Genomic DNA, 26,912 nt, shown 5'->3' with positions numbered 1-26,912 from the left:
ACACAGAGTTCACAAGGAATGGTTGCATTCTGCATGTCTAATATTTGATTTCTTTTCATTCCTATGTAGGTAGCAAAGCAGTGGTACGACTTTGATAGGGCTTCATTTGTTTTTGTACGAAAGCTACGTGAAGGCCAAACGTTTGTGTTCAGGCATCAACATGATTTTGATGAAAATGGAATTATTTACTGGATTGGGACAAATGCAAAGTGAGTTTCTTCAAAGCTAAATATTTTGAAGTCAGACACAATAAACTGTGATCCGTGGGGTGGGGAGAGAGGATTCATGATAAAATTATATCTGTTATAATTTTTTTAGGAGTGGGAGGTATCTTTGCTTTTACTGTTGATCAACATAATTACATTTCTTTTTGCTTTACTTAAATAATAGAAAAATACGAATCTCTGTTGTGTTGAGAATTTGTTTGTATGCTTACCTAAGAAATGAAGGGGTGGGGAAGTTTGGGTCTTTGTTTTTGTTTGCTGTGGTTTTGTTTGGGTTGGGTTTGGTGGTTTTTTTTGTTTTGGGTTTTTTGTGGTGTGGTTTTTGTTTTTGTTTTGTTTTTTTTTTAACCACTGTAGTAAACGGATGTTTGGAACATCTCTAAAGTTATCTAATTATCTAAAGTTATATTAATCATTTTGGTTTGTAATAAACTCAGCTGTAACATACAATTTACAGTAGATGTCAAATGTTACTGATACTTGTTTTTAATGTAAGTAATAATTGAACAGTACATTTCTCTTTTTAATATAGAACTGCATATGAGTGGGTAAATCCAGCAGCCTATGGGTTAGTAGTGGTTACATCCTCAGAAGGAAGAAATCTGCCTTATGGCCGTTTAGAAGACATCCTAAGCCGTGACAGTTCAGCTCTCAATTGTCATACTAATGATGATAAGAATGCTTGGTTTGCCATAGATCTTGGCCTTTGGGTTATACCGTCAGCTTACACATTACGCCATGCTCGAGGTTATGGACGATCTGCTCTCAGAAATTGGGTTTTCCAGGTATCTAAGGACGGACAGAACTGGACTACTTTGTATACTCATGTTGATGACTGTAGTCTCAACGAACCAGGGTATGTTAGTGTATTTTACCACTTTTTATAAAAACTGAGCTCAGTTAAAAACATACTTGTCTGTAGACTAATTTAATGTGTGCTGTAGGTGTAATAACGTAACTATATAAAGAAATGGTAGGTGATCTAAATTATCAAGGATGGGCTGGAAAATAAGTGATTCATAAGTTCTCTGTATGGTTCACATAATGGCATTTGTGCTTTTCCATCGTTGCAAATTTTGTGTTTGATATTTTTAGAAAATAGTATCACCAGCACTCATCCAGAGTTTGTCCCTAATTTTAATAGGTTTCATGTATCTTGTGTTCTTGGCAGTTTTCAGATTTTATCCATACATGATCAGCATTATGGTTTTGTTTGCTTTGGTACTAAGGTTTTTTGGTTTTGCCTTTTTTTTTCTTTTTTTTTTGGTCCCGCACCCACACCCCCTTTCTAATAAATTTAAAGGTCTACAGCAACATGGCCTTTAGATCCTCCAAAAGATGAGAAACAAGGTTGGAGACATGTTAGAATAAAACAGATGGGAAAGAATGCCAGTGGGCAAACACACTACCTCTCCCTGTCTGGATTTGAACTTTATGGCACTGTGAATGGAGTATGTGAAGATCAGCTGGGTAAGAAAAAGAATGTGTACATCCGATGTGAACATACAATATAAAAATCAGTGTGAAAAAGCAGGTTAACTTTTGCATTGGAACTTGCTTAGAAACTTAAGCTCAAAATTATTCCCCATTCAGTACTTTTAAGTCTTTTCATTTCAATTTACTTTTCTTGTAGGAAAAGCTGCTAAAGAAGCTGAAGCAAATCTGCGAAGGCAGCGACGTTTGGTCCGTTCTCAGGTGTTGAAATATATGGTTCCAGGAGCTCGTGTAATCAGAGGAATTGATTGGAAATGGAGAGACCAGGATGGAAGCCCACAGGGTGAAGGCACTGTTACAGGAGAATTGCATAACGGTGAGCATGAATTTGTAAATGTCTGTAGCATGATTAATTCATGTGGAATGGGTAGCATTAAAGTATTTCCTTTGTAGTGTCTTGAAGAAGTTGATAAAATTTTAAATATTTTGGGGAGAAGGAACTCAAATACCGCAACTGTTGTGGTCCATTTGTGCAATTCCATTTTAATGCATGAAAAAAATTCTTGCTGTAAATGAAACTTTTCTAGAGCTTTGCTTAATTAAAATACCAAATTGTTCTTTAGACATCTGTTACAAAGAAGAAAAAGTATATGAAGGTGATTGATTCAAACTGATTAATTAAGCTTTGGGCCTGCAAAATCTATAATTACTTTCTTCGTTTCTTCTAGCTTAGCATTTGCAATATTTTTCTTGACTTCTGTTGTATCCTGTACCTTTTCTACCTTGCTAGCTTCATTGGGATCAAGCTGTTATTTTTTTAATTAAGAGCATGAAAAGTAATTAACTGATGGAGAAAAATAAAAACCTGCAACAGCCAGGGAAGTCAGGAAGCTAAGATATTGAAGAGGTGATGATCTTGTCAGCTGAACGTGCTTTCCACCTTTTTCCCCTCTCTCCCCTTATTTTGGGGTATATAAGACTTGCCTTGTTTCTGAAGCATCTTCAGCCACTCTTAGGCTCATTCTTACCCAGATGTTAAAATTTATTCTAGTTTGAGTTGTCAGCTCTCAAACATGGAGAAGTGTCCAAAGTACAATGTCTTTAAATGTTTTGAAACTTTCAGTCTTTTTTTAAGCCATTCAGTATAGCTTGTAGGGAATTCTTCCGTCATCTGTATGTTGTTCTTATCAGATGCAACAGTATCCATAGCTACATTCTCACTTTGAAGACTTTAGGTATTATTGGTGAGTAGTATTCTACTAAATTAGAGTTTTTGTTCCGATGTTCCAGTAAAACTTTCCCATTTAAGTATAGGTGAAATTAAGGTTCATTTATGAAATGGTGATACCGAACAATGTGAAACGTGTATCAGCAGACTCTTATTCCTGCCACAGTTGCCTTTCAAACAGAATTTTGAAAATAGTATCCCATTGACTTTTTTGTCATTATTGACCAGTTTAGACAAATCTTGAGCTGTTTTAGGCCTGTAATGATGGAACAATAAGACTCCAAGTACATAATGTGTATTAAAAAATTGTGCAGATTTAAAACTGTTTGTAATTAATATTTTAGCAGAAGGAACTATATAAAACAAGAACAGTTTTTTAATTATGCTTTTACTAAATAGCCTGTTCAGATATTCATAAAGGGGAAAAATGATACTGTCTAACTACAGTATGGAACTTCCTTTTTTTTTTTTTTAATATGATAAGAAAGGCAAATAAACTGTAGAAAGGAAAAAAAATCAGACTTGCTTCACAACTTTACCATTAAAAGGTTTAGTGACATGAAGCTACTCAGATATAGCTCTTGAAGATGGAATAAAATTGTACAAGAATAATGGGATCTAAACCTCCTCATGTGGGATGAGATGTCTGCTTATCATATCTGAAAACTTTGCCCGTTTTAAAATACTCTTCCTCCAGAGTGATATTTCTAAATAGAAAATTGCCTGTGATCTTCTGTTTTGGTCTAGAAGTGATGACTTTTGGATAGTTATAAGGTAAAAGTGCACCTGACAGTACTAAAAAGAATATTTTACTTCAAATCAGCTCTCTTCTATTTTATTAAAGAAAAATGTGTGTACATCTGGACCTGACATCTTGTTTTGAATTTCTGTCTGAGGTTACAGAAGATGACTGAGCTTTAGATATTTTATTTTTAAAGAAAATGTGTATCAATTAAAACAGTGATACGAAGTTTTGTTACGGTTAACATACCATAAGCAATACCAGAAGGAAGTTTTTTAGGTGAGACTGAGATTGTGGTACATACTCAGACAAGCAAAAATAAATTGTTTTGCCCCTCTTTCTGTTCTAGTTAGCTAAATTTTGCATGTTACCCTCATTATTGCAGATTTATTGCATTTAATTCTTTAAAAAATACCAGTACTCTAAATAATCATTTAATAAAGGAATTGAATAGTAGCATCTCTTTTCAGTGTTGTTTTGGTCCCAGTATAAAGTTTCATTCTATGAAATGTATTCTTTTTGCAATCCTGAACTCTTACTTGAAGTAGTCCTTACCTGACTGCTGTAAGACGTTTCCTATGAATAAGAAATGTTTGAGTCTTTGTAAATTATTGAACTAAAAAGCTGAGTATCAGTAAATTAATTCTTTCACTTTATAGAGCAAGAATAAGAAATCCCAAACTAATCAGTTTCATAAAATGTCTTCTGTCAGGTAAATATGCTTATCGACAAGCATCCAACAAAGAAAAACATTATAGAATGTCCTTGCAAGAATTATAATTCCTTGACAGATATTAATAAAGTTATGATGATACATTTTAATATAAATTTCTGTTATTAGAGAACCTAATAATAAAATGTTGAGAGATCCTAGTAGGTCAGGTTCCTTCCTGAAGGAAACTTTACTTTTGGCTGGATTCTGGGACCCTGAAGATAGAGGCTGATCATTGTTGTTGCCTCAATGTTAACAATATTTTAAAATACCAAATCATTTAGATTTAAACACTTCCTTTTTAATTGGCATTAAGGGTTATTTAGTGACTTTATTAATTCAGACATGCAACCTTTATGAGAAGCTGATCCCACATTGTGGAGCTACTGTCTGACACGCTCCTGTCTGCTTTCTGCTGGATCTCACAAACTCCTGTCCCTTTCCAGGCTGGATTGATGTCACCTGGGATGCTGGTGGCTCTAACTCTTACCGTATGGGCGCAGAAGGAAAGTTTGACCTCAAGCTTGCACCAGGGTACGACCCTGATTCAGCGGCATCACCCAAACCTGTTTCATCCACTGTTTCAGGCACAACGCAGTCATGGAGCAGCTTGGTGAAAAACAACTGTCCAGACAAGACGACTGCTGCTGCAGGCTCCTCAAGTAGAAAAGGAAGCAGCAGTTCTGTGTGTAGCGTGGCCAGTAGCAGCGACATCAGCTTGGGTTCGACCAAAATGGAGCGGAGATCAGAAAGTGTAATGGAGCAAAATATAGTTTCAGGCACTGACGTCCATGAACCAATTGTTGTTCTGTCTTCCGCTGATAGCGTGCCTCAGGCCGAAGTAGGGTCATCTTCCAGTGCAAGCACCAGCACCTTAACAGCGGACATGGGAAATGAAAATGCAGAGAGGAAGTTAGGTCCTGATAACTCAATACGTACTCCTGGGGAGTCCAGTGCTATCTCCATGGGAATTGTTAGTGTAAGCTCTCCTGATGTGAGTTCAGTCTCCGAACTGACTAATAAAGAAGCAGCTTCCCAACGACCTCTAAGCTCTTCAGCAAGTAACAGACTCTCAGTCAGTTCTTTGTTGGCTGCTGGGGCACCAATGAGCTCCAGCGCAAGCGTTCCTAACTTATCCTCTCGAGAAACTTCCAGCCTGGAGTCCTTTGTACGAAGAGTGGCAAACATAGCACGTACCAATGCCACAAACAACATGAATTTAAGCCGAAGTAGCAGTGATAACAATACTAATACTTTGGGAAGAAATGTCATGAGTACTGCAAGTAAGTAACCTATGTTTATTTCTAGTTGAAGCTTTTGTTGTTTCTTTGGCTTTCATTAGCCTTAAAGAAGTTTGGATTCTGTTGACCTAATAGAAAAATGAACTTAGAGCAGCCTCGACCTTGTGTGTACCTGTAGAACTTGTGAAGAGCTCACAGAGTTCATGTCAGCTGGAAATTGTTACGTTGCCCTGTGGTGTCAGATTACACTGTGGTACCCATCAAATAGGAAATAATTTGAATTTGTCTATTACATGCTTAGGAAGAGAGAGAGTATGGTTTAGATCAAAAGACTGGAAGCCTGGCAACAGTAACTAATGTGGGATACTCTTGCTTTCTGATCTGTGTAGATTTTGCATACTCGCCTTGTATCTGCCTATTTCTGTTATTTTTCCATTTTCCTCAGGAAAGGCAGTTTGTGCATATTGTGAAGTCTCTGAGCTTAGGAACACAGTAGAAAGAAAAAAGTAAACTGCAGCATGATGAAATTTTAGTAGATTCCTCCATTCTATCAGGCTGAATAACTGAATGAACTCTAGTACTGTGTATATTTTCTAAAGATGGTATGGTCATTAAGGCTTAGATTTGGCAAACTCTTCAGGCATATTAAGTGTAAGGAAATTTGTAGTTAACAATGATTTAAATGGGATTATGTACATGCTTTAACATTTGCAAGTTCTCAGATTATATGTAGGGTCAAGGTATTAGCAGGTAAGTTGTAAACCTGCTTGTTGTGAGTGAGTTCACTCTTCTGAATTTTCAGCATGCTCCCATCAGAGTTGTTACTCAGCCAGCCTTGTTAAGTATTTTGTTCAGTAATGGTGATAGTATTTTAACTGGAGAGCTCCATTTCATGAGTTAGGCAAGTTAGAAAAAGTAAGATTACCCAAACCAGAAAGAAGCACTCAGTTTCTTGTTAAGCTTTCATGCTTTTCTAGGACTTCTGTGCTTCCTTATTTAAAAATGTGGTGTTTGCTTTTAGCATTTCTAAACTTTTTTTCTTGAGTGAGTGTTTTTCTTTTTTGCTGGGGAGACTTTTTAATGTATTCTTACATTCCTGTTGTGATACTGTGGGGGAAATGTTTGCAGCCTGCATTAAAAATGTGAATAAGATACTCAAGGAAAGATTTCCAGTAATTGATCCCCTTTTAGGCAGATAGTCAGTGCCTCTGGTTCTGAAGTAGTTTTGTGCTGCGGGGAGAGAGAGAGTATGTTTGAAAAACTTAGTAAGATATTTCAACAGCATGTTTAACAGATTTCAGTAATGTTTGATATACAGTGCTAAAGTTGGAAATAAAAATGTGGCAAATTAAAAATTGGATTTAATATTAAAATGTATTCATACTTTAAAATTATCCCTCATGTAGGAATTACTTTGTTTTATACATTTTATACAAATAGAAACTGTAAATGGGAACTTGTGCCCCAAAAAGAGATCAGAGACTAAATCTTAGCAATCTCACCAAAGTTATATTTGTAAAAATATAACATTGTAAAAATCTTGGAGTGGTTTTTTTTTTCCTTTTCTTTTTTTTTCCCCTTTGGCCTGTCCACGTTTAAAAAAACAACCAACCAACCAAAAAAACCACCACCCCCACCCTACCCCCCCCACTTAAGAAGTCAAGTCTGAAATCATGATTAGCGATTTAAGTCTCTTTTGGATTTGTTGTGGTGGTTGCATTTAAAAACATCAGTATTTGCCAGGAGTTAAGTGGTGTCTAGGGTAGCCAGTTTCAATTTGTTCTTGAATTCACAGCAAATGAAATGCTGATGCTTAATGGCTTTTTCTGTTTATTATAATAGCAAAGAATTTACTGTTATTAATTAGAAGTGCATGGAAGATATGAATACTGAACACTTTATTTTCAAGTTATTAACAAAAGAAAAGCCCTTTGGATTGGAAAATTTCCGTGCTTTCACAGAGATGAGCATAGGCTTATTAACAACTCTAAATTTAAATTTCACTCTCTCCCTCTCCACGCATAGAAATAATTTCAAGTACTATCCCTTCTTGGGTCACCTTTGCTGATTTTTTTGTTTGCATTTTTATATTTTTATTTACCAACTGTTACTTATGTTCCTAAGGAAAAAAAAAAAAAGAAAGGACTATCTGACAAACACCACAAATAGAAAGTGTAACATGTATTTTTCTCAGGAAGCTACCAAATGCACTTAGGGGAAGAATCTTTGTTGTATTGTATCCTTCTTCAAGGGCAGTTACCTTTGCAAACCTCGATAATAATAGTCTGAAATTCAGAATTTAGATTAATTTTTTTTAAGAAAGCAGTGCCTCAGTTTACGTAAGCTGCAATAATGAAAATGTTTACTTTAAAACTGCAAAACTTGCATTTGATAAATTTTAGAAAAGGTAGATAGAAAAACATAAGGTTTAAATTTAAGTATCGGTGACCCCTCAAATTTGCACGTGCAAACATGTATTAACGTCTTGTGTTTGAAGATAAGCATGTGAGAAAATGTTCTTGAAGATTGGGATGTAGATGTGTAGTTGCACATAGGCATAACTTATACTCAGTTATGTACACTACCTGAAATTCTTTCTGTTGAGTTTACAGTGAATTCAGTCTTGTTTCAGTTGTTAACTAAAATGCATTTACTGTGTTTTATTTGAATGTGCATTAAGGTAACTTCTTAGTTGTTGCTTGCTTATTCTGAAAATTATTTATATAAATCATCCAACATAAGTAAGGTATTCAGTCATATGTTTCCCAGTACTGCCAAGTCAGGCTTGTTGCCCATCATGAACATATGTGCTAATAGTTATGTGAAAGATAACAAGTCAGAGCTGCTTTAAGAACTTCAGAAAAATGCACAAAAATCACAAGTTTCACATTTGTCTTATGTTCTGTTCTCAATTCATTTATGTATAGTTAAACTGTTTTCCCTGTATAATTTTAATTATATTGCTGTTTAGTGGTTAAATTATTACCTTTTAGGCTTAAAGACAGACACAGTATTGGATAACAGATTTCGGAAATACTTTTCCTATGTTGAAAATGAAATTAAGTAATTTCAGATTTACAGTGGGATTTGGGGATTTATTTAATAAAATTATTTGTTTTAAATGTATGCAAGGGAATATGCTCAGAAGTGAGCATCTGCATTGTAGGGTGCACTTTTGCACTGGGAAATCCTTCCCCTTTAGTCTGTTATTGTTTATCGTAAAATAACACATTACATCTGATAAGTTTTCAACCCCAAATATATTTTTCAACACAGGGCTCATGCATGTAAATTGTACTCTTCAAGTCATCAAATCATTTATTTTATCTTACCATATCTTTATCTATAGCTTCTCCTCTTATGGGTGCCCAAAGTTTTCCTAATCTGACTACAACTGGTACCACATCAACAGTGACCATGTCTACATCCAGTGTTACTAGCAGCAGCAATGTAGCTACAGCAACTACAGTTTTATCTGTTGGTCAGTCGCTTAGTAATACTCTAACTACTAGCCTAACATCAACATCTAGTGAGAGCGATACAGGTCAGGAGGCAGAATATTCTTTATATGGTAAGTTTCATTTTTAAATGAACATAAGCAGACTTCCCATTAATGATTTTTCCTTTTCTCCCGTTGTTATGATTTTCTCATGTAGTAGTTTATTTACTGAAAAGTGTTTGAAAGTTGAGCTGTTCATATATTACTAGTTCTGTAAGGCAGTAAGTAAAATAATGTTAACATAGTAGTATTTCCTTATGTTTTCAGGTCTTCATTTTCAGCAGTTTCTATTCCACATTATTATTATTTATGGTATAGTTTATTTAGGCACTTAATCTTTTCCTTAATCAAATGAGTTTAGTATCTAAGTAGTTTGCATATGAACCTCTAATTAAAATAAAAATGTTATTTCTCATTGTGTTGTATAGGCATGCTACATGCTCAGTATGAGGTACCTTGTATTACTCAGTGATTGAAAAGCATCTGCCATTATGCACATTATACACTTACAATACTATATGAGGTTCCAGGTATCTCAATACCATAATAGTAATTGCAAAAAAATCGGAAAGAACACAGAAATTAAAATGACATGGAGAATGGAATTATATGATTTGAGGAGCAAAATCCAGAGTTATGTGGGCACTATATACTAGAAACACACATTAGGACAGAAGTTATTTGCAGGATATGAATACTGTGAAAGAAGATTGTAGTTAATTCCTAGATATTATCAAACTAATTAAGTTGATGAAATGAAGTCAAGAAAAACCTGGGCTAGATATGAGAAAATACTTCCTAATGTGAAGTTTATTGGATTGTGAGATGTTATTGAAAGAAAAGATACTTGATTTGTCTAAAATTTGATTGGATTAAGATTGTGTTCTATTTTGCCTCTCCTGTAGCCAATTGAAATTGCTTTAAAAATATCTTTTAATTTCAATGGATATTGGAGTTGAGCTTCTTGGAGGCAGTCAATTAAGATATCTGCGTATGCCATGTCCCTTTATTCTTTTAATTTTTAAGTCTCATTTGATATCTTGTTTGGGTGACAAGTCTTAAAATAAGTCATAAAGAACTGGGCAAAGAGAGTTACCTTAAAGTTTCTGTTGGGGTGTTGACAACAATTCAGAGGGTGTTTGGGTGGTATACATAGTTTATATGTGTATAGAAAAATATAGAAGTTCAAAGATTCATCCCAGTTCACCTTGGATTGCTGTGAACTTCTTTTCTGGTTTTGGGGGGTTGGTTTTTAAGTCTTACTACTAGGTGGGTGAAATTGAACTTTCTATCTGTCTTCAGCTTCTTGTTGCAGAAATTAATTAGCAATTGAATCTTTAAAAATATTACTCTTAACTGTTTATTTTAAATGTCCTTTACATTGTAATTTGAGGTCTAAGCCACACATTGTTAGTGCAAATTACATCACTAACCTGTTTTTAAAATTAATTAGACATAGAATCGGACAGTATACATTTGTGTACCATTTTTTGGTGATCTTTTGTAATTTAAAATAAGTGTAATTATAAAATGTTTGATACAAGCAAATGAGAAACTGATCACTCTTGCTGATCACTCTTAATTATATAAATGTTAAGTGCCTCTTTTGTTAGTTATGCTATTGACTAGACCCCTGGACTTTTTGTCGGGTGTGTGCTTTTATTACAGCTTTTAATCTTATTATGCCATAAGCAATGTTTTCATTCTCTCTTGTTTATTGTCTTTTCACTTTTCCCAATGCTTCTATTCTTTAATTTTCAAAATTTTGCTTTAAAATTTATTCTTGTCTTTTGTTCTCTATGTAAATATATATATATGTCTTATAGATTTTCTTGATAGCTGCCGAGCTAGTACTCTGTTGGCAGAGTTAGATGATGATGAGGATCTACCTGAACCAGATGAAGAAGATGATGAAAATGAAGATGATAACCAAGAAGATCAAGACTATGAGGAAGTTATGGTACGGTATATTTAGAATAGATGATGTCTTAATTGACTAACAGATGCATTAAAAATCCACATAGTTTTTTGCAGTATGGGGTCCTAGCTATAATCTTTCCATTCATTAAATGTATTTAGATTTAGGACTACTAGTTTGGAGTACCTATCCATTAAGACTCTAAATGAAATGCCAAAGTTAAAATCATATTATACTTGTTCAGGGGCTGCAAACTGAGTACTACTTTACGAAGATAGGTCATTGTCCCTTTTCTGCAGTCTTGCATATACTTTGAGTATTAAGAAAGCTGTTTTCTCATGCATTCAAATGGGTGTGATAAAATTGCAAGACCTGACTACATAGGACAGCGAACAGGGCAGTCCCCTTTCTGTACGAATTTGATTGTACCACCTTCAACATTTATTCCAGAGAAAAGTGTTTTTGAACACCAGCACACCCTGAGACCTTATAGGTCAGATTTAACATCTTAAAAACAACCTGGGAACAAGTTGACAGACAGTAGAAATGATGGATCACTAGATCCATCAGAAATGATGGATCACTAGTAGAAATGATGGTTTCACTAGCTGATGAAATGGTGTAACTTTGTGGGTAGGCTGCTGAATTTTGTAACGATACAGTTCTGGGATGTGTTTAACTATAGGCCTGTGTGAAGCAAACTGTAATAATTTAAGTATGCCAGATTGGTTAAGAAAAGCTCCATGGAAAGCTTCATTCTTTCCAGAAATTGTGAATACACCTGTTGTAAGGTTAGCCCATTTATGTTGATTTCTGTATGTCTGTGATTTTGATAATTCTTTTGGTTCCTGCTTGACCAATTAAATGGAACAAATACTGTTACGTGCCAGCTTTGATTTCTTTTGTGTCAATTTTAGTTTACACGACTGCTCTATTCCCTAACTAACTATTAAATTTCTGATCAAATGATTCTTTGTAGCAGAATCTAAAAAACAACTACTTTTTTTTAGGAAGAAGAGGAGTATGAAACCAAAGGAGGCCGTAGAAGAACATGGGATGATGATTATGTATTGAAACGGCAGTTTTCTGCTCTGGTTCCTGCTTTTGACCCAAGACCTGGTCGTACTAATGTTCAGCAGACAACTGACCTAGAAATTCCTCCACCGGGTATGCTGACAAGACATTTGTGATACTTGATCTGGCTTTAGGATGGAGACTCGCTGTTAAGGGCCCATTGGGCTGTGGGGATCCTATCACTATGAACCAGTACAACATGTTTTTGTGGCTGTGTGACTTTTCTCTGTTTGAATAAGAGTTTCATCTACCTCTGCAGGTCCAAGCATTATTGAGGGAAAAGTAAATTAAATGCTGTGTAAAATAAGCATACTCATTAATTTAACTCAGATTAGTGATAAATCTCTTGCTATGTCTGGTTCCACTTGCAGAGAATAATCTGTGTGGTGAGCTACCCAGAAGAGCTTTGACTGGAGAGGGCTTGTTGAAACAGTCCAAAGCAGAGGCAAGGGGAAAGCTAATACAGTAATTCAGCAGTCTGCACGACCAGCAGCATAGTACCTGATCTTGCTCCGTAGTTCATTCTTGTTTAGCAGTGTGGGTGTAGTCAATGTTCATTACAGAAAGGAATATGTAGGTTTAGCTTATGTGGAAACGAGCCATTGTTGATCTGGTCAAGTGAAACGAGTTAATACAACAGGAAGATAATTGTGTATGAAAAGAAGAATGCATGTAGTGCGATAATATTAAAGGGGATATTATCAAGACATAAGGATCAGTAGGGATTTCAAAAATTCCTGTTAGCTTTACTGGCATAGAGAAGTGCTGCAGTTACAGCCCTTAGATATAGTTCATGGTTACAACTCAGTATCATCTCTTTGGCATGTGTGGAGGAAGTATTCACACTTCCTTATTGAGCCACTTCATTACTGTTTAAACCAACTTGTCACACATTATATATTTTGTATTAACAGCTTCTCAAATGATTTTTCACATGCAGGTACACCTCATTCAGAACTCTTGGAAGAGGTTGAGTGCATGCCTTCGCCACGTTTAGCACTTACCTTGAAAGTTTCAGGTCTTGGAACAACTCGAGAAGTAGAACTGCCCTTAACAAACTTTCGATCTACCATCTTTTACTATGTACAGAAATTGTTACAGCTTTCCTGTAATGGCAACGTGAAATCTGACAAACTTAGACGTATTTGGGAGCCAACGTACACGTAAGTTCACAAGTTTGTTATTCCGTGTAGAGAACACTGTGACTGATTAGGAAAAGGGTGTGAAACAATGTTAAGTTTTTCTTTCTCCTTTGTAGGAAGTAATGCTAGAATTAGTTTTTCTTGCATTTATGTCAGGATGTTCTTACTGGTTTTAAAGCTAGTGCTGTGACTACAAAACAAAGTCATAACCTATAATGCTCAACTGTGACTTGTTAATGATATTTCACAAGTCAAGCAATTGACCAAGAGAGCAGAATTTGGTCTGCTTAGGGATCTTCTTGGAAGAATCCCATGGGGATATAGTCCTAGAGAGAAGAGAGGTCCAGGAGAGGTGGTTGATTTTTCAGGGATCACTTCCTCCAGGCTCAAGAACAATCCATCCCAATGTGTGGGAAGTCAGGCAGAGGCAGTCGAGACTTGTGTGGATGAACAAGAAACTCCCAACAGAACTCAAAGCATAAAAAGGAAGCATGCAAGAGGTGGAAGAAGGGCCAAGTGACCCAGGGGAAATATAGGGCTAGGAAAGCCCTATATTTGCCCTTCACATCCCTCCGGTGAGGGATGTGAAAGGCAAAAGGTTAGGGAACACTTAAAGAAACAGGACATACAAGTCCATGGGACCCAGTGGGATGCACCCATGAGAGCTGGCCACTCTTGGTTATCTTTGAAAGGTCATGGTGACGGGGAGACACTTCTGAGGATTGGAAGGAAGCAAGTGTCACTCCTGTCCCCCAGAAGGGCAGGAAAGATCAAGGAACTACAGACTGGTCACCTTCTCCTTCATCCCTGGGAAGGTGATGGAAATAGTCCTGGAAACCATTTTCAAACAATGAAGGACAAGAAGGTGATTGGGAGTAGATGACGGGGATTTATGAAGAGGAAATAATTCTTAACCAATCTGATAGCCTTCTATGATAAGATGACTAGCTCAGTGGATGAGGAGAAAACAGCAGATGTTATTTTCTTGGACTTAACAGGGCTTTCAACGCTTTCTCCCTCACTGACAAACTAATAAAGTATGGACCAGATAGTGTCTGAAAACTGCCTGAACTGCCAGGCTCAGGTGGTTGTGATCAGATTGGTACGAAGTCCAGCTTGGAGGCCAGTCGTTAGTGGTGTACCCCAAGGGTCAATACTGGCTCCAGTACTGTTTAACATCTACATTAATGAACTGTATGATGGGATAGAGCAGATCCTCCGCAAGCTTGGAGACAAAACAGAACTGGGAGGAGTCATTGTTGCACCAGATGGTTGTGGTGCCATTCTGAGAGAGCTCATCAGGCTGGAGAAATGGGGAGATGGGAACTTCGTGAAGTTCCACTAAGGGGAATGCAAAGTCTAGCAGCTGAGGAGAAATAACTGCCAGTACAGGCTGGGGGCTAAATGGCTGGAAAGCAGCTTGGCAGAAAAGGCCCTGAGGGTCCTGGTGGACATAAAGTTGAACGCAAGCCAGCTATGCACCCTGGCAGCAAAGAAGGTCAGCAGCATCCTGGCCTGCATTAGGAAGGTTGAGGGAGGTCATCTTCCCCCTCTGTTCAGCAGTGGTGAGACACATCTGGAGTGCTATGTCCAGTTCAGGGCTCCTCAGTACAAGAGTCACAGACACTGGAGTGAGTCTAGCAAAGGGCCGCTAGGATGATTAAAGGGCTTAAAGCATCTGTCATACAAAGAGAGTCTGAGAGATCTGGGACTGTCTGGCCTGGAGAAAAAAAGGCTTGTGGATCTTACCAATGTGTATGAATACCTGATGGGAGAAAGTAAGGAAGACAGAGCGTAGGCTCTTCTTTGTTGCGACAAGTGAAAGGACAAGAAGAAAATGGCTCAAATTGAAATACGGGAAATTCCATTTACACATAACATTTGAGCAGGAGTATTGGACTAGGACTCCAGAGGTCCCTTCCAACCTCAGCTGTTCTTTCTACCTTAATTTGACTGTACTTGCTTTATAGTAATAGACAGAAATTATAAGACTATATGATTGCGTATATTTTCCATTTACTACACCAATGTAACTTTTGTCATGCTAGAAAACTAACCAATATGAAAGCAAGAACTGCAGTAAGGTGGTGACAGGTTTTTTTGAACTTTGTATTTCAGATTTCAGCAGTGCTTGTGTGTTGCACCTATCTTCTGAGTTGTCTTGTGTCAAAAATTGTGTGCTGTAACAAAACTGTTTTCTAGTTAGAAAGCATGAGAAGTGGTTGTAAATGTGTAATCTCCTAAGCTAATACACAGCAAACTACCCTAGAACTTCAAAATTTCAAAGAGCTGGTGCGTGCGTAATGAAGAACCTAAAGTTGGTTTGGGAAATTTGCACAATGAAGGTTGTTTGATTACTCAGACCTCACTTAAGGAAACATAAATCAAATACTTTGCAAGATAAATATTGACATCATGAAAATTAGATATGAGTTTAAGAACTTTTCTGCATCAGGGTATCCCAGATGTTCTGCACAGCAAAGAGCAGCTGCTATTTGCTGGTTTACATCATGTTACCTAAATGTCATTGATGTCTAACAAGTCAATATATAACTTTAGAATTTAGAGGATGTGCTATAAGTATGAAATATTAACTCATTGTTTTGATATCTAGAATCATGTACAGAGAAATGAAGGATTCTGATAAAGAGAAAGAAAGTGGAAAAATGGTAAGACTTCTATGCCTTTGTGTATGTTTTTATGGCTGTTGTTTAAACAAAAGCAAAACAAATCCTATTGCAGTTTTAGAAATGCTACATTAAAAAAACTAACAGTTTTCAATTACTTAAAGGGTATGAGTGAGTATATTTGTAAATGCATGCTCCTTTAAAAAAGACAATAAGTAATGCATGTGAAATGTTAAAGACTTTACAATCAGGAAAAACCAACATTTGGTGGTTCCTGTTGTAGGGTTGCTGGTCAGTAGAGCATGTGGAGCAGTACCTTGGCACTGACGAATTACCAAAGAATGACTTGATAACCTACCTGCAGAAGAATGCAGACTCAGCTTTCCTGCGCCACTGGAAATTAACCGGCACTAATAAAAGTATTAGGAAAAACAGAAATTGTTCCCAGCTCATAGCTGCATACAAGGTATATGTCTGCATCCAAACTTTTTCATTATGAATGGCTGTGTGCTTTGTTTTGCAGCTTTAAAGATTCTTGTGGAGGAGGGATATGACATGGATAGGAAAGTTGAATGTTCACATGCCGATATCAAGTTTAGGTTTTGTTGCTTTTTTTTTTAATGTCTTCTGTTAAATATAGTCATGTTAAAATGCATTTGAATCATGATTTGAACCATCCACAATTTAACTAAGTATTGAGGTTAAGCACAGTAACCATTCTGATTTTTCAAATCATTAACTTGGAGTGTGTAGTCCTAAAGATAGTAACACACAGAGTTTTCATTCTTAACAATTCTTCTTTTACAGGATTTTTGTGAACATGGATCAAAATCTGGATTAAGTCAAGGGGCCATTTCTACTCTTCAGAATTCTGATATCCTTAGTTTGGCAAAGGAACAACCTCAGGCCAAAGCTGGCAGTGGGCAGAACTCCTGTGGAGTAGAAGATGTTCTGCAGTTACTTCGCATTTTGTATATAGTTGCTAGTGACCCTTATACAGCACGAACTTCTCAAGAAGGTAAGCTAGCAGAGCTTCTTAAATGTTTTAATGAAAACATCTAGCATCTATCTAGCAGAGCTTCTTAAATGTTTTTATGAAAACAAAATAAAGGAAAAATTTTCTCTTGATATTTTCAGAAGGAGATGAGCATCCTCAGTTTAACTTTCCACCAGATGAATTCACAAGCAAAAAAATTACTACAAAGATTCTGCAACAGATTGAGGTATTACATTAATGTATTATGCACAATGTATATATGTAATATGGTTTTTAAGACTCTATTATACTCTTCCTTACTTTGAAATTATTAGCTTTTTTGCCATTTTGACTTTTGAATTGTTTCATATGATATTCACATCCTTATATTTTGGATGAGTAAATTCTGTAATGACAGGCTTGTCTGAATAAAAACATACCAAGAAAAAAGTTGTAATAGAATTATATCTTTTGGTTATGAAGAATAATTTCTTTTTCTGCACCAAACATCGGTGTTACCATGTAGTGTATGTAAGTCTGCGTGATGATATTGTAACAAAGGCAATTAATTGTGTTAGGGTTCACAAATGTTTTATTGTTTATACATTCCACATAAAGCTTTCAAAAATAGCATTTAGAAAACATATTCTTGGTACTAGGTCAGTTAGATGTGTTAAAAGGAAAACTTTAAGATGTAGTTCTTCAGTAGAACTACATTTTCTTTAGCAAAGATTAAAGAAGATGAAGATTATTGACTTGCTCGGTTCTTGTGTGCTTTTTGAGGTTTTTTTAATTGCAGTTAAGTTGCCCTAATTATTCATTTTAAAAAAAAGTTCAGTTTTTCATGTTCTTTTAAAGGCTGTTCAGGCACCCTGAATAGCTTTGTAGTAATAATTTCTGCAGTTTTTTTTTTATTATACTTGTACTTTACAAGGGACGATATTAATATTTCAGTGGGGATCATCTTTACTACCACAAAGTTTCTTTTGTGTCTTCTGGTATCAAGGAGGTAGTATCTAATCACTTTTGGGCGAAACTCAGAAGTAATTCTCTCCAGGTGATTGTATACTCTGATCTCCCCACAGTGCTTTGAGTAGTACATATCCCAGAGATTACTACACCTTTTAGTGTGTTTGTGCCAAAGCACCGTGTGTCCACTCCTGAGTCCTAGAAACTGTGAACTTCTCATTCATAGCATTTAAAAGAAAGGAAAAAAAAAAAAGTAGCAGTTGCTGAGAAGGAAGAAACTTGCTCAAGCACAGGTGAAAACTCTGTACTTGGGTGTCTGTGTACTTAGTTACAAACTTGTTGGGACAACCTGAGTCTAATATTAGAAACACTTTATTTTTTTTTTTCTCCTTGTATTAAACTACAGGAACCCTTGGCACTAGCAAGTGGAGCTTTGCCAGACTGGTGTGAGCAACTAACAAGCAAGTGTCCTTTCTTAATTCCGTTTGAAACAAGACAGTTGTACTTCACATGCACAGCATTTGGAGCATCAAGGTAAAAAAAAAAAAAAAAAAAATTAAAAAAAAATTGACTGTTTTTTTAATTGCTAATTCACAGAAGGCCCTTATCCTAACAAGACAGATTTTGCTTGCCAAATGTAAAGCATTTTAGATAGTAGAAAAAAAGAGAAGATGATGGAAAACTTCAGAAAGACTTTTGGACACTTGAAACATTTCTTGTTTGTTCTGTTAGAGGTTTATGATGAGTAGCCTACCTCCTGTTTAATATGATTCAGGAAATTCCTTTGAAGAGATTTCATTTTTCAACTTTAGCTGAAGACTTGCTGTGTACCTCTAGCTAGGTTATCATATCAGGCAGTAGTTCAACTAGGTTGCAGTTCATTGCATAAAGGAGTAAGAAACAACATTAAAACAATCTGAAAATAAATGTGAATTAAATGTGTTTTTTTTTTTTTAAAAAAAAAATACACCAAAGCACATATCTTTTATTTTTATAGTTCCTACAATGGTTTGGTGATTGCTTTGGTTCATTTTTTTAATTCACTGAAGTCTTAACAAAATAGACAAAATCTAACAAATAGATGCTATTTTGAAATTAGTATTAGTTGCATAATGCAACTGTAACAAAACCAGCCACTAAAACATTTAAGCGTATCCTCTAAAGTGTTTAGTTACCTAGGAATCCTTAATATTTTCATTGCAGCAGTGATTACCTTGAGAGTATGTAGACAGTGTAAACCTTTTTGCCAGCTTACTTTTATACAAATGAGAAGGAAGAATTAGTTTTAGAGGGGTTTTGTGGCTGGGGTTTTTTGTTTCTTTTTCTAAAGAGGAAGAAAAGTGTAGACAGTGAGTTGCAAAAATTACTGTGTGTCTAATGCAGTAGAAATGCCTCATGAAGAGTGTAAAATGAGGCATTTAAGAAAGAAAAAGGAAGAAAAGGTATTGTCTTGCAAAACATCAATTTAAATAATCTTAATATGGAAAAAGTGAACTTCTGTGGGAAAATGGTCCAGAAAACTGGACCATGTGCGTTTGGTTTTTTGTTTTGGTTTTGTTTTGAAAAAAGGTAATGTTTTAGAAAAACTGTATTTTAAAGAGATCCTTCAGGAAACATTGCATGGTATTTACTTGGTAAGTAAAGAGCTTTCTTAAGCTCTTAAAATATTGGAAATAGTTCTTAAAACTCGTATACCGTATGTGAACTCTGCATGTACATGCACACGGGTATGTACACTCTGTGTCTGTCGTGACACTTGACCATACTTGCAAAACAACCAACAGATGGTAGCTTAGTAGATAGTTTATTGCTGCACAGATGACAATACATGTAAGAATTTCGAACTCTGACTTCATCTAACTACTGCTATTAGAGGCAGCTGTTCTTCCTTCACTGATATGGGTCTATATGTGTATGATTGCACTTCAGCTTTGGTTCTATGTTTCTCTAATAAGTGCGTAAGTAAGTAAATCTTGCTGAAAACTTGGTCAGTATCAGTGGGGTGATATACAACTTCCTTGCAGTATATAATGGAAGTTGTAATAAGTGTCTATAAACAGTTCTGAGCATCTGTAAAAAGTACTACAGTAAATGCTACCCTCTGCTCATTCCACTGTAATATGAAAACCATAGTGATTCAGATCACAAATTATATGTTTTCATTGGTGCTATCTATTATATCTGAAGTTATGGCTGGCCCTTCGTAGTAATTAAAAATTACTTAGTTTGTTAAATTCATAAAATACAAAGCAGCCCATATTTATACATTTTGGATGTTTCTGAGAAATACTTCAATATATAACTTTAAAAAAAAAATAGGAGGAGGTAACTACTACTTAACAAGATAAGTTTTTCTTAGTGGCTACTTTCAAGTTTTCATGCTGGTAGACATCGAAGTTTTATACAACTGTTTTTTGGTTCTTTTTTCTAGGGCAATTGTATGGCTACAGAACAGACGTGAAGCCACTGTTGAACGGACAAGAACCACAAGCACAGTACGACGTGATGATCCAGGAGAATTCAGAGTTGGACGCCTCAAGCACGAAAGAGTGAAAGTTCCGCGAGGTGAATCCTTGATGGAATGGGCAGAAAATGTCATGCAGATTCATGCAGACAGAAAATCTGTTCTAGAGGTAAAGCATATCTGCCTAGCAGAGCAAGGTTAGATAGTTATTTCTAATCTACTGGCCGGGATATTGAATATCCTGTTCCATAACCAACACTGAACCTTTCACTAGGATTTTCTTTTATTGTTAACATTTCTTATGTTTTTCTAGGTTGAGTTTCTAGGGGAGGAAGGAACAGGCCTGGGTCCTACCTTGGAATTTTATGCATTGGTGGCAGCAGAATTTCAGAGGACAGATTTGGGAGCTTGGCTTTGTGATGATGACTTTCCAGATGATGAGTCTCGTCAGGTATATTGCAATTTGCATTTTAAACCAAGTACTTGTATAAAAGAAAAATGAGCTAGATGTCCAGGAAGGGAAGAACACATGATCAGTGAGCAACCACTCATCATGGTCAAGAATGACCACTCTGCTCCACAGCTTGCTTTCTTACCTGTTCTCTTTTTAACAGAGAAGTAGAGTATAGTAAGTTAAACAGCATAGATACATAAATAAATTCACCTTTAACAATGTCAATTTTTTTGTGTGTGTCTCTTAAATCAGGTTGATATTGGTGGTGGATTGAAACCCCCTGGCTACTATGTACAGAGATCATGTGGACTCTTCACAGCACCATTCCCACAAGATAGTGATGAACTTGAAAGAATAACCAAACTCTTTCATTTCCTTGGAATTTTCTTGGCTAAATGCATTCAGGACAATAGACTTGTGGATTTACCCATTTCTAAGCCTTTTTTTAAACTCATGTGTATGGGGGATATTAAAAATAACATGAGTAAGTTGATATATGAATCACGGGGTGACAGAGACTTGCACTGTACTGAAAGTCAGTCGGAGGCTTCTACAGAAGAAGGGCATGATTCCTTGTCAGTAGGAAGTCTGGAAGAAGACTCCAAATCAGAATTTATTCTTGATCCACCAAAACCTAAACCTCCTGCCTGGTTTAATGGAATTTTAACATGGGAAGACTTTGAATTAGTAAATCCACACAGAGCTAGGTTTCTAAAAGAAATTAAGGACCTTGCAATTAAAAGGCGTCAAATTTTAAGCAACAAAAGTCTCTCAGAAGATGAAAAGAACACAAAACTACAGGAATTAATGCTGAAGAATCCATCAGGTTCGGGGCCTCCACTTAGCATAGAGGATTTGGGGTAAGAGTTTTCATGTTTGCTTATAAATATGCAAACAGTGTTGTGTTAGAGACAAATGTCAACATGAATAGTTAAAAATGAAGATTTCTTCATTTTAAATAGTATCGTTGCAAGGAGGAATCATTAGAGATGCAGCAAGATCCAGTTTGCCATCTGTAGCTATATTCTTAATTTGAGGATTTTCTCTTCTCACTTGCTCAGTTTCCTAATTTTTAAACTTAAATGTGGCTGCATTGCAATGCCGTATGACTCTTTAGAAACACCCAAATACTTGTAAAGACCTTTAGAAAAGTGTGAATTGGTAATTTCTTTGCTATGACAACAATTGAAATTTATCAAGTTTTTTTGAGAGCTTTTGAAGAGGACAGATTGGAATTTCAGATTGTGTTAATAGACACGCAGTGCACTGTTTGAATCCATGTTAAACAGAACATTTGTTAACTTTTAGCAAATGTTAAAGTCATAAGAGTGCTCCGACCTGTGTAAACATGTGTCAGGATGTCATCTTTTGTAGCTTTAAATTATTTCTTTTGAAACAACAGTAGTTTTTCTACCATTAATATTATGGGTTATTTGTTAAAATCATTTTGTGCCACAAGGATTGCATAGTCAGAGTTCAGTAACTGCTTATGGCCTTGCGGACTGTAGCATGGCTTGTTATAGAGAGAAAGCGAGTAGCACCATTGAAGGGCCCAAATGTCTAATATGTTAAGGGCTCGGTAACTGTTAGTGCTGGAAATTAATGTAAAGGATTTTTTGAGTTTGTGAACTGAATTGGACAGTTTGAGTAGTTTTGAAGTTCATCACTTAAAGATACCAAACTCTATGACATTTTCAAGGGTTATCAAATGCAAATAAATAGTGGATGAGTACACGCACGTGCATACCATAGATTTGAAACATGTATTATCTGTGTAGTCCATTACTAATTGTAGTTCTGTACTGTGGTACTACTGTTCATGTATATACAAAATGATCCACAAACAGTGGTTTGAAATGTAGTGAGATGCTTTCAGGTGTGTGGGGTGCAGTTTATGAATCTGGTGTATTTGCAAAAGCAGTAGCAGACTTGTTTGCAATTAGTAACCATCTTTGCATTTTGAAGTTTAAATTTTCAGTTTTGCCCTTCGTCCAAAGTTTATGGGTTTACAGCTGTGGATCTCAAGCCAGGTGGTGAAGATGAGGTAAGGAAACAAGCTACCTTTACAATTTAAACAGCAGTTAAATTTTTACTGTCTCAGCAGTAACTCTAATGCAAAGTGAATTCTTACAGTATTTATCTGTTGTCTTTGCAGACTGTAACAATGGATAATGCAGAGGAATACGTAGATCTCATGTTTGACTTCTGCATGCATGCTGGTATACAGAAACAGATGGAGGCATTCAGAGGTAATTTTAAATATGGCAGAATATATATGCAGTTAGGTGGACTAATTGGTGTTCAGGGTGTGCTGGTTTAAGGTGGTGGCGTAGAATGGCTTTCAAAAACACATTTTTAAATTAAGAATGCAATAGATAAGATATTAATTTCATAACACCTTTGCATTAGTGATGCCATTTTAAATCTTGAAGAGGTTCCGTTTACCTTAATTAAAAAACTGTTGATTGATTCTGGTTTGATTAAAATATAAGAGAAATGCTGACATTATTTTATAAACATTCTTTTGACTTATGTTTATAACTGTCTTGTGTAAATTAAAGATGGCTTCAACAGAGTCTTCCCAATGGAGAAGCTGAGTTCCTTCAGCCATGAAGAAGTTCAGATGATTCTTTGTGGAAATCAATCACCTTCTTGGGCAGCTGAGGATATCATCAATTATACTGAACCTAAACTGGGATATACACGAGATAGGTACTTATATTCTGAGTGATTTTAAAATAGTCGCTAAAAGATATGTTAAGTGACAAAATGTCCAGAATGTTCATTAGATTAAGATGCCAAATTGGATGGGATTGGTGGTCACTGAAGAGCAAGTGATTGTCTAAAACTACATGAAATAACCGTGTATGTTACAACAGATAGGTTAGAAGGTACTTGGTGTTTTTGTGATGAGAGAGGATAAAAAAATTTGAAGTATTAAAATGTGAACAACTAGTGGAAATGTAATGGCAGCTAACTAATACAGGCTATTAAAAATGGCATTTTAGAGTTTTTACTTTCATCTTTGGTGGTGGTTATAATTTCTGTTCAGTTGGGTATAGTTGTTATTTGTCCCTTATTTCTTATTTCTTTCTCTTCAAGTGTAGTTAAAGAAAATACACTATGCAGGGAACAAATATACTGGTTACTGGCTATCAGGAGGTGGTCTCGATGTGTTGGGGTTTGCTGGGTTTGGGTTTTTTTGCTGCTTGTCATGTTTGGTAGCAATAACATACAAATTATTTCTGGAACTGTGTTAGTATAAGCATGCTGAAGGATCCGAATCAGTCTAAGACACTGTGTGGAGCGATTCTTTTATTGCCCTTGTCCTGCACGAAAAGGTGCAGCTGAGATTACAGTGCCTGATACCCGAGGGCGTGTTTCAGCAGGCTGTGCTTTCTTCATGCCCCCTCCCCCCTCGTTCCCTGGGCTGGTATGGATGAAAGCAGTGGTATCTGGAGAATTCCTTGAAGATCTATTGTAGACTGTTACATTTTTCCTATTTTATTCGCATGAAGGTATTTCACGGGATATAAATGAAATCATATAAATTGAAGTGGCTTTATACTACAGAAGTGGTACAGAAAAAGTCTTAAGATTATAGTCAGTTGGATTCTTCTCATAGAATAGGTTTGAGCTCTGTCTACTTCTCTACCCATTCATACGCAAGACACCCAAATAACGCTTCCAAGATAAGTATGGAGAAAAGTCCTAATTTACCTACATTTTTCTGTGTAATACTCAGCAAGGAGATTAAGGAAGTGTTTTTATGGGTTTTATGATGGTTTATTCTTAACTCAATACTGACCAGGCACTAGAATCTTACAATGACTGCTTAGACGTGACTAAAGATCATAATTGTACTGTCTCAAGTTAAGGGAAATTAAAAAACCCACTCTCTTGTAATGTTATCATAACTAATTGTTTTCATTTATTTTAAGCCCTGGATTCCTTCGATTTGTGAGAGTCTTGTGTGGTATGTCTTCAGATGAAAGGAAGGCTTTTCTCCAGTTCACCACTGGTTGTTCAACACTCCCACCAGGAGGACTGGCAAACCTACATCCCCGGCTCACTGTTGTACGCAAGGTATGACTTCTTCAGGTTGCCCTTCAAACCAACTATTTTGGCTTTTGAAGTGAATCATTGCTACATTAAGAAATAACACTGATTTTTTTTTTTTCTCTCCCCAGTTTTTAATTTATGACACTATGCTAAGCTTTCAGTACTAACCTCTGTTTCATGTCTGTTCTCTGACTCATATTTGAATATAAAAGAATTAATGTACATATAAAGTAAATACATTTATAAGTTGGTCTGTAGCTTTCCTGATGCTACTGTTCCTTGACAACTGGTGTTATGTATGCAGTGAATGCCATGAATTAGAGGACCTTACAACTTTTAACTTCCATATCAAGTGCTGTCAACAACTGCAGTAAAAAATGTTCTTTCTTTTCCTCAGGTTGATGCTACAGATGCAAGTTATCCATCTGTGAATACATGTGTGCATTACCTAAAGTTGCCTGAGTATTCTTCTGAGGAGATTATGAGAGAGCGTCTGCTAGCTGCTACAATGGAGAAAGGCTTCCATCTCAACTGAGCTGCTGACTGCAATATGGGACATGAGAAAGTGTTTTTTGATACTAGCGAAGCCTCTTGTGTTTGTGTGCAAAAAAATATGATCTCCACGCTGTGCTCTGATGAGACTTGCCTTTTTTCACCTGTGAGGCTTTAGGAACATGTGGAATAAGTTTGTTAGCTGCTAATGACAAAATAAATCCTTGTAACTACACAGCCAGCAAGAAATTGGCACAGAACACTGTGTGATGCTTCAAGGGCTTGCACAACTGGAAATTAAGGTGGTTCTGTTTGACTGTTCCAAAGAACAGATCATCAGATTTTCAGTGTTCACTGATAGAAATTTCTAACAGTGTATTTGTGTAAAGTTTGTCATTTAATACCTTGTACACTACAGTTGCCATCACTGATCCCTGTTTTGCTGGCTTTAAGCTAACTGGTCAGAAACTTGCTTCCTTAAAACTTAGAGTTATTGGGCATCTCCAGCTTTTTCTTTTTTAATGGTGCCTGCACTATTGGAGTATTTTAGTGGGTTTTTGCATATAATCATGCACAACCTCTTTTTTTTTCTTTTTTTTCTTTCAAGTGGGAATATATTTTGATTTCTCAAATGCCCTGCTATAAAGATCAAATCCTTAAGTGTGTTTGTGCAGCTCAACAATAAAGCTATTAAAAAACACTGGGTCCTAGTGCAAGGCACACTTAAAGCAAGTTTTACTTTTGGTTGTATTTTCTTTGTATATTATAAACATTTATTTAACTTGTTGCAGTTTGAAGTTTAAAAAAAAAAACACCCAATGTGTAAGCTCAAAAGTAATCATTAAAATGTTTGCAACATACAAAACTGTCTCCTCTGAATACTTCATTAATACTACTTATGTTATTAAATCTCTGTACATGTTCTGAACAATCTGCCATACTTTTTTCAAGGTTTAAAAGAACTACATGGCAATAATTGATCTCACGAACTCATTCTGTGCTCAAGTCTTTTCAAAATGAGACAGTGCAACTTTTTAAGAACTAGTCTGGCAGTGATAACATTGCATGTGGCAGGTTTTTGTGCTCTTCAGTGGGCCTGTGTGACCTGAGGTTATAGTTCTTCATTACATGGGAATAAAAACTGGGTCAGATGATGCAGCTGATTCAGCTTTACTTGAGATGGAGTGCTTGTCTTGGTTTCAGCATGTGGTGAGGTATTTATTGGTAAAAAGTGGCTTACAGTAAGATAAAGTGAGATGCTAATATGTCTTTAAAGATATTTAAGTACTTGATACCAGAAAAGAAAAATTATTATTTTAGTTGAATGTGTGATAAGTTTTGTTCTGTGACAGTTCTCTTTGGTGTAACAATCTTTGCTTGGACCACTGCTGAGGGAGGGCTTGCCAAAAGATTCTGCCTCATACATACAAATCAGGTTGATGCCAGGTTTCTTTTCATAGCATTATCCATAGGACTTCACAGGCATCTTCTTTGAAATTTTCCCCGATGCAAAATTGAAGGGGAATCTCCACCACCTCCGACTCCTGTGACTATTGTGCTTCAACAAAACAGTTGCATAAACCTTGTGTTACAGGTACCTGCTCCAGATCCAGCGGCAACTTGTTCTGCTGAATGTGTTATTATTTCAAAGTGA

At 36.1% G+C, this 26,912-nt stretch overlaps 1 protein-coding gene across 8 annotated transcripts in view; it reads left to right on the top strand.

Moving 5' to 3' along the window:
* Positions 1-26,117, top strand: part of HECTD1 (HECT domain E3 ubiquitin protein ligase 1) — a 63,745-nt gene extending 37,628 nt beyond the window's left edge. For 4 of the 8 annotated variants that reach the window (XM_072863744.1, XM_072863743.1, XM_072863750.1 and 1 more), the window contains exons 21-42: positions 70-209; positions 757-1,080; positions 1,528-1,694; positions 1,858-2,034; positions 4,787-5,623; positions 8,931-9,152; positions 10,907-11,040; positions 12,009-12,165; positions 13,013-13,235; positions 15,829-15,883; positions 16,125-16,307; positions 16,649-16,859; positions 16,979-17,064; positions 18,193-18,320; positions 20,218-20,419; positions 20,564-20,701; positions 20,957-21,564; positions 22,670-22,748; positions 22,860-22,953; positions 23,266-23,416; positions 24,646-24,790; positions 25,164-26,117. In XM_072863744.1, coding sequence (XP_072719845.1) covers positions 70-209; positions 757-1,080; positions 1,528-1,694; positions 1,858-2,034; positions 4,787-5,623; positions 8,931-9,152; positions 10,907-11,040; positions 12,009-12,165; positions 13,013-13,235; positions 15,829-15,883; positions 16,125-16,307; positions 16,649-16,859; positions 16,979-17,064; positions 18,193-18,320; positions 20,218-20,419; positions 20,564-20,701; positions 20,957-21,564; positions 22,670-22,748; positions 22,860-22,953; positions 23,266-23,416; positions 24,646-24,790; positions 25,164-25,301 — 4,599 coding nt within the window. In that variant the 3' untranslated portion in view covers positions 25,302-26,117. The remainder of the gene's footprint in view (positions 1-69; positions 210-756; positions 1,081-1,527; positions 1,695-1,857; positions 2,035-4,786; positions 5,624-8,930; positions 9,153-10,906; positions 11,041-12,008; positions 12,166-13,012; positions 13,236-15,828; positions 15,884-16,124; positions 16,308-16,648; positions 16,860-16,978; positions 17,065-18,192; positions 18,321-20,217; positions 20,420-20,563; positions 20,702-20,956; positions 21,565-22,669; positions 22,749-22,859; positions 22,954-23,265; positions 23,417-24,645; positions 24,791-25,163) is intronic. The other 4 variants (XM_072863748.1, XM_072863747.1, XM_072863746.1 and 1 more) reach the window with 2 other exon arrangements.
* Positions 26,118-26,912: the final 795 nt, after the last annotated feature.

The sequence above is a fragment of the Ciconia boyciana genome, chromosome 6 (genome assembly GCF_034638445.1).
Source record: "Ciconia boyciana chromosome 6, ASM3463844v1, whole genome shotgun sequence".
In the NCBI taxonomy this organism is placed as follows: domain Eukaryota; kingdom Metazoa; phylum Chordata; class Aves; order Ciconiiformes; family Ciconiidae; genus Ciconia; species Ciconia boyciana.
Note: the sequence above shows the minus strand (reverse complement) of the source record. Positions and strands in the feature narration are given on the sequence as shown.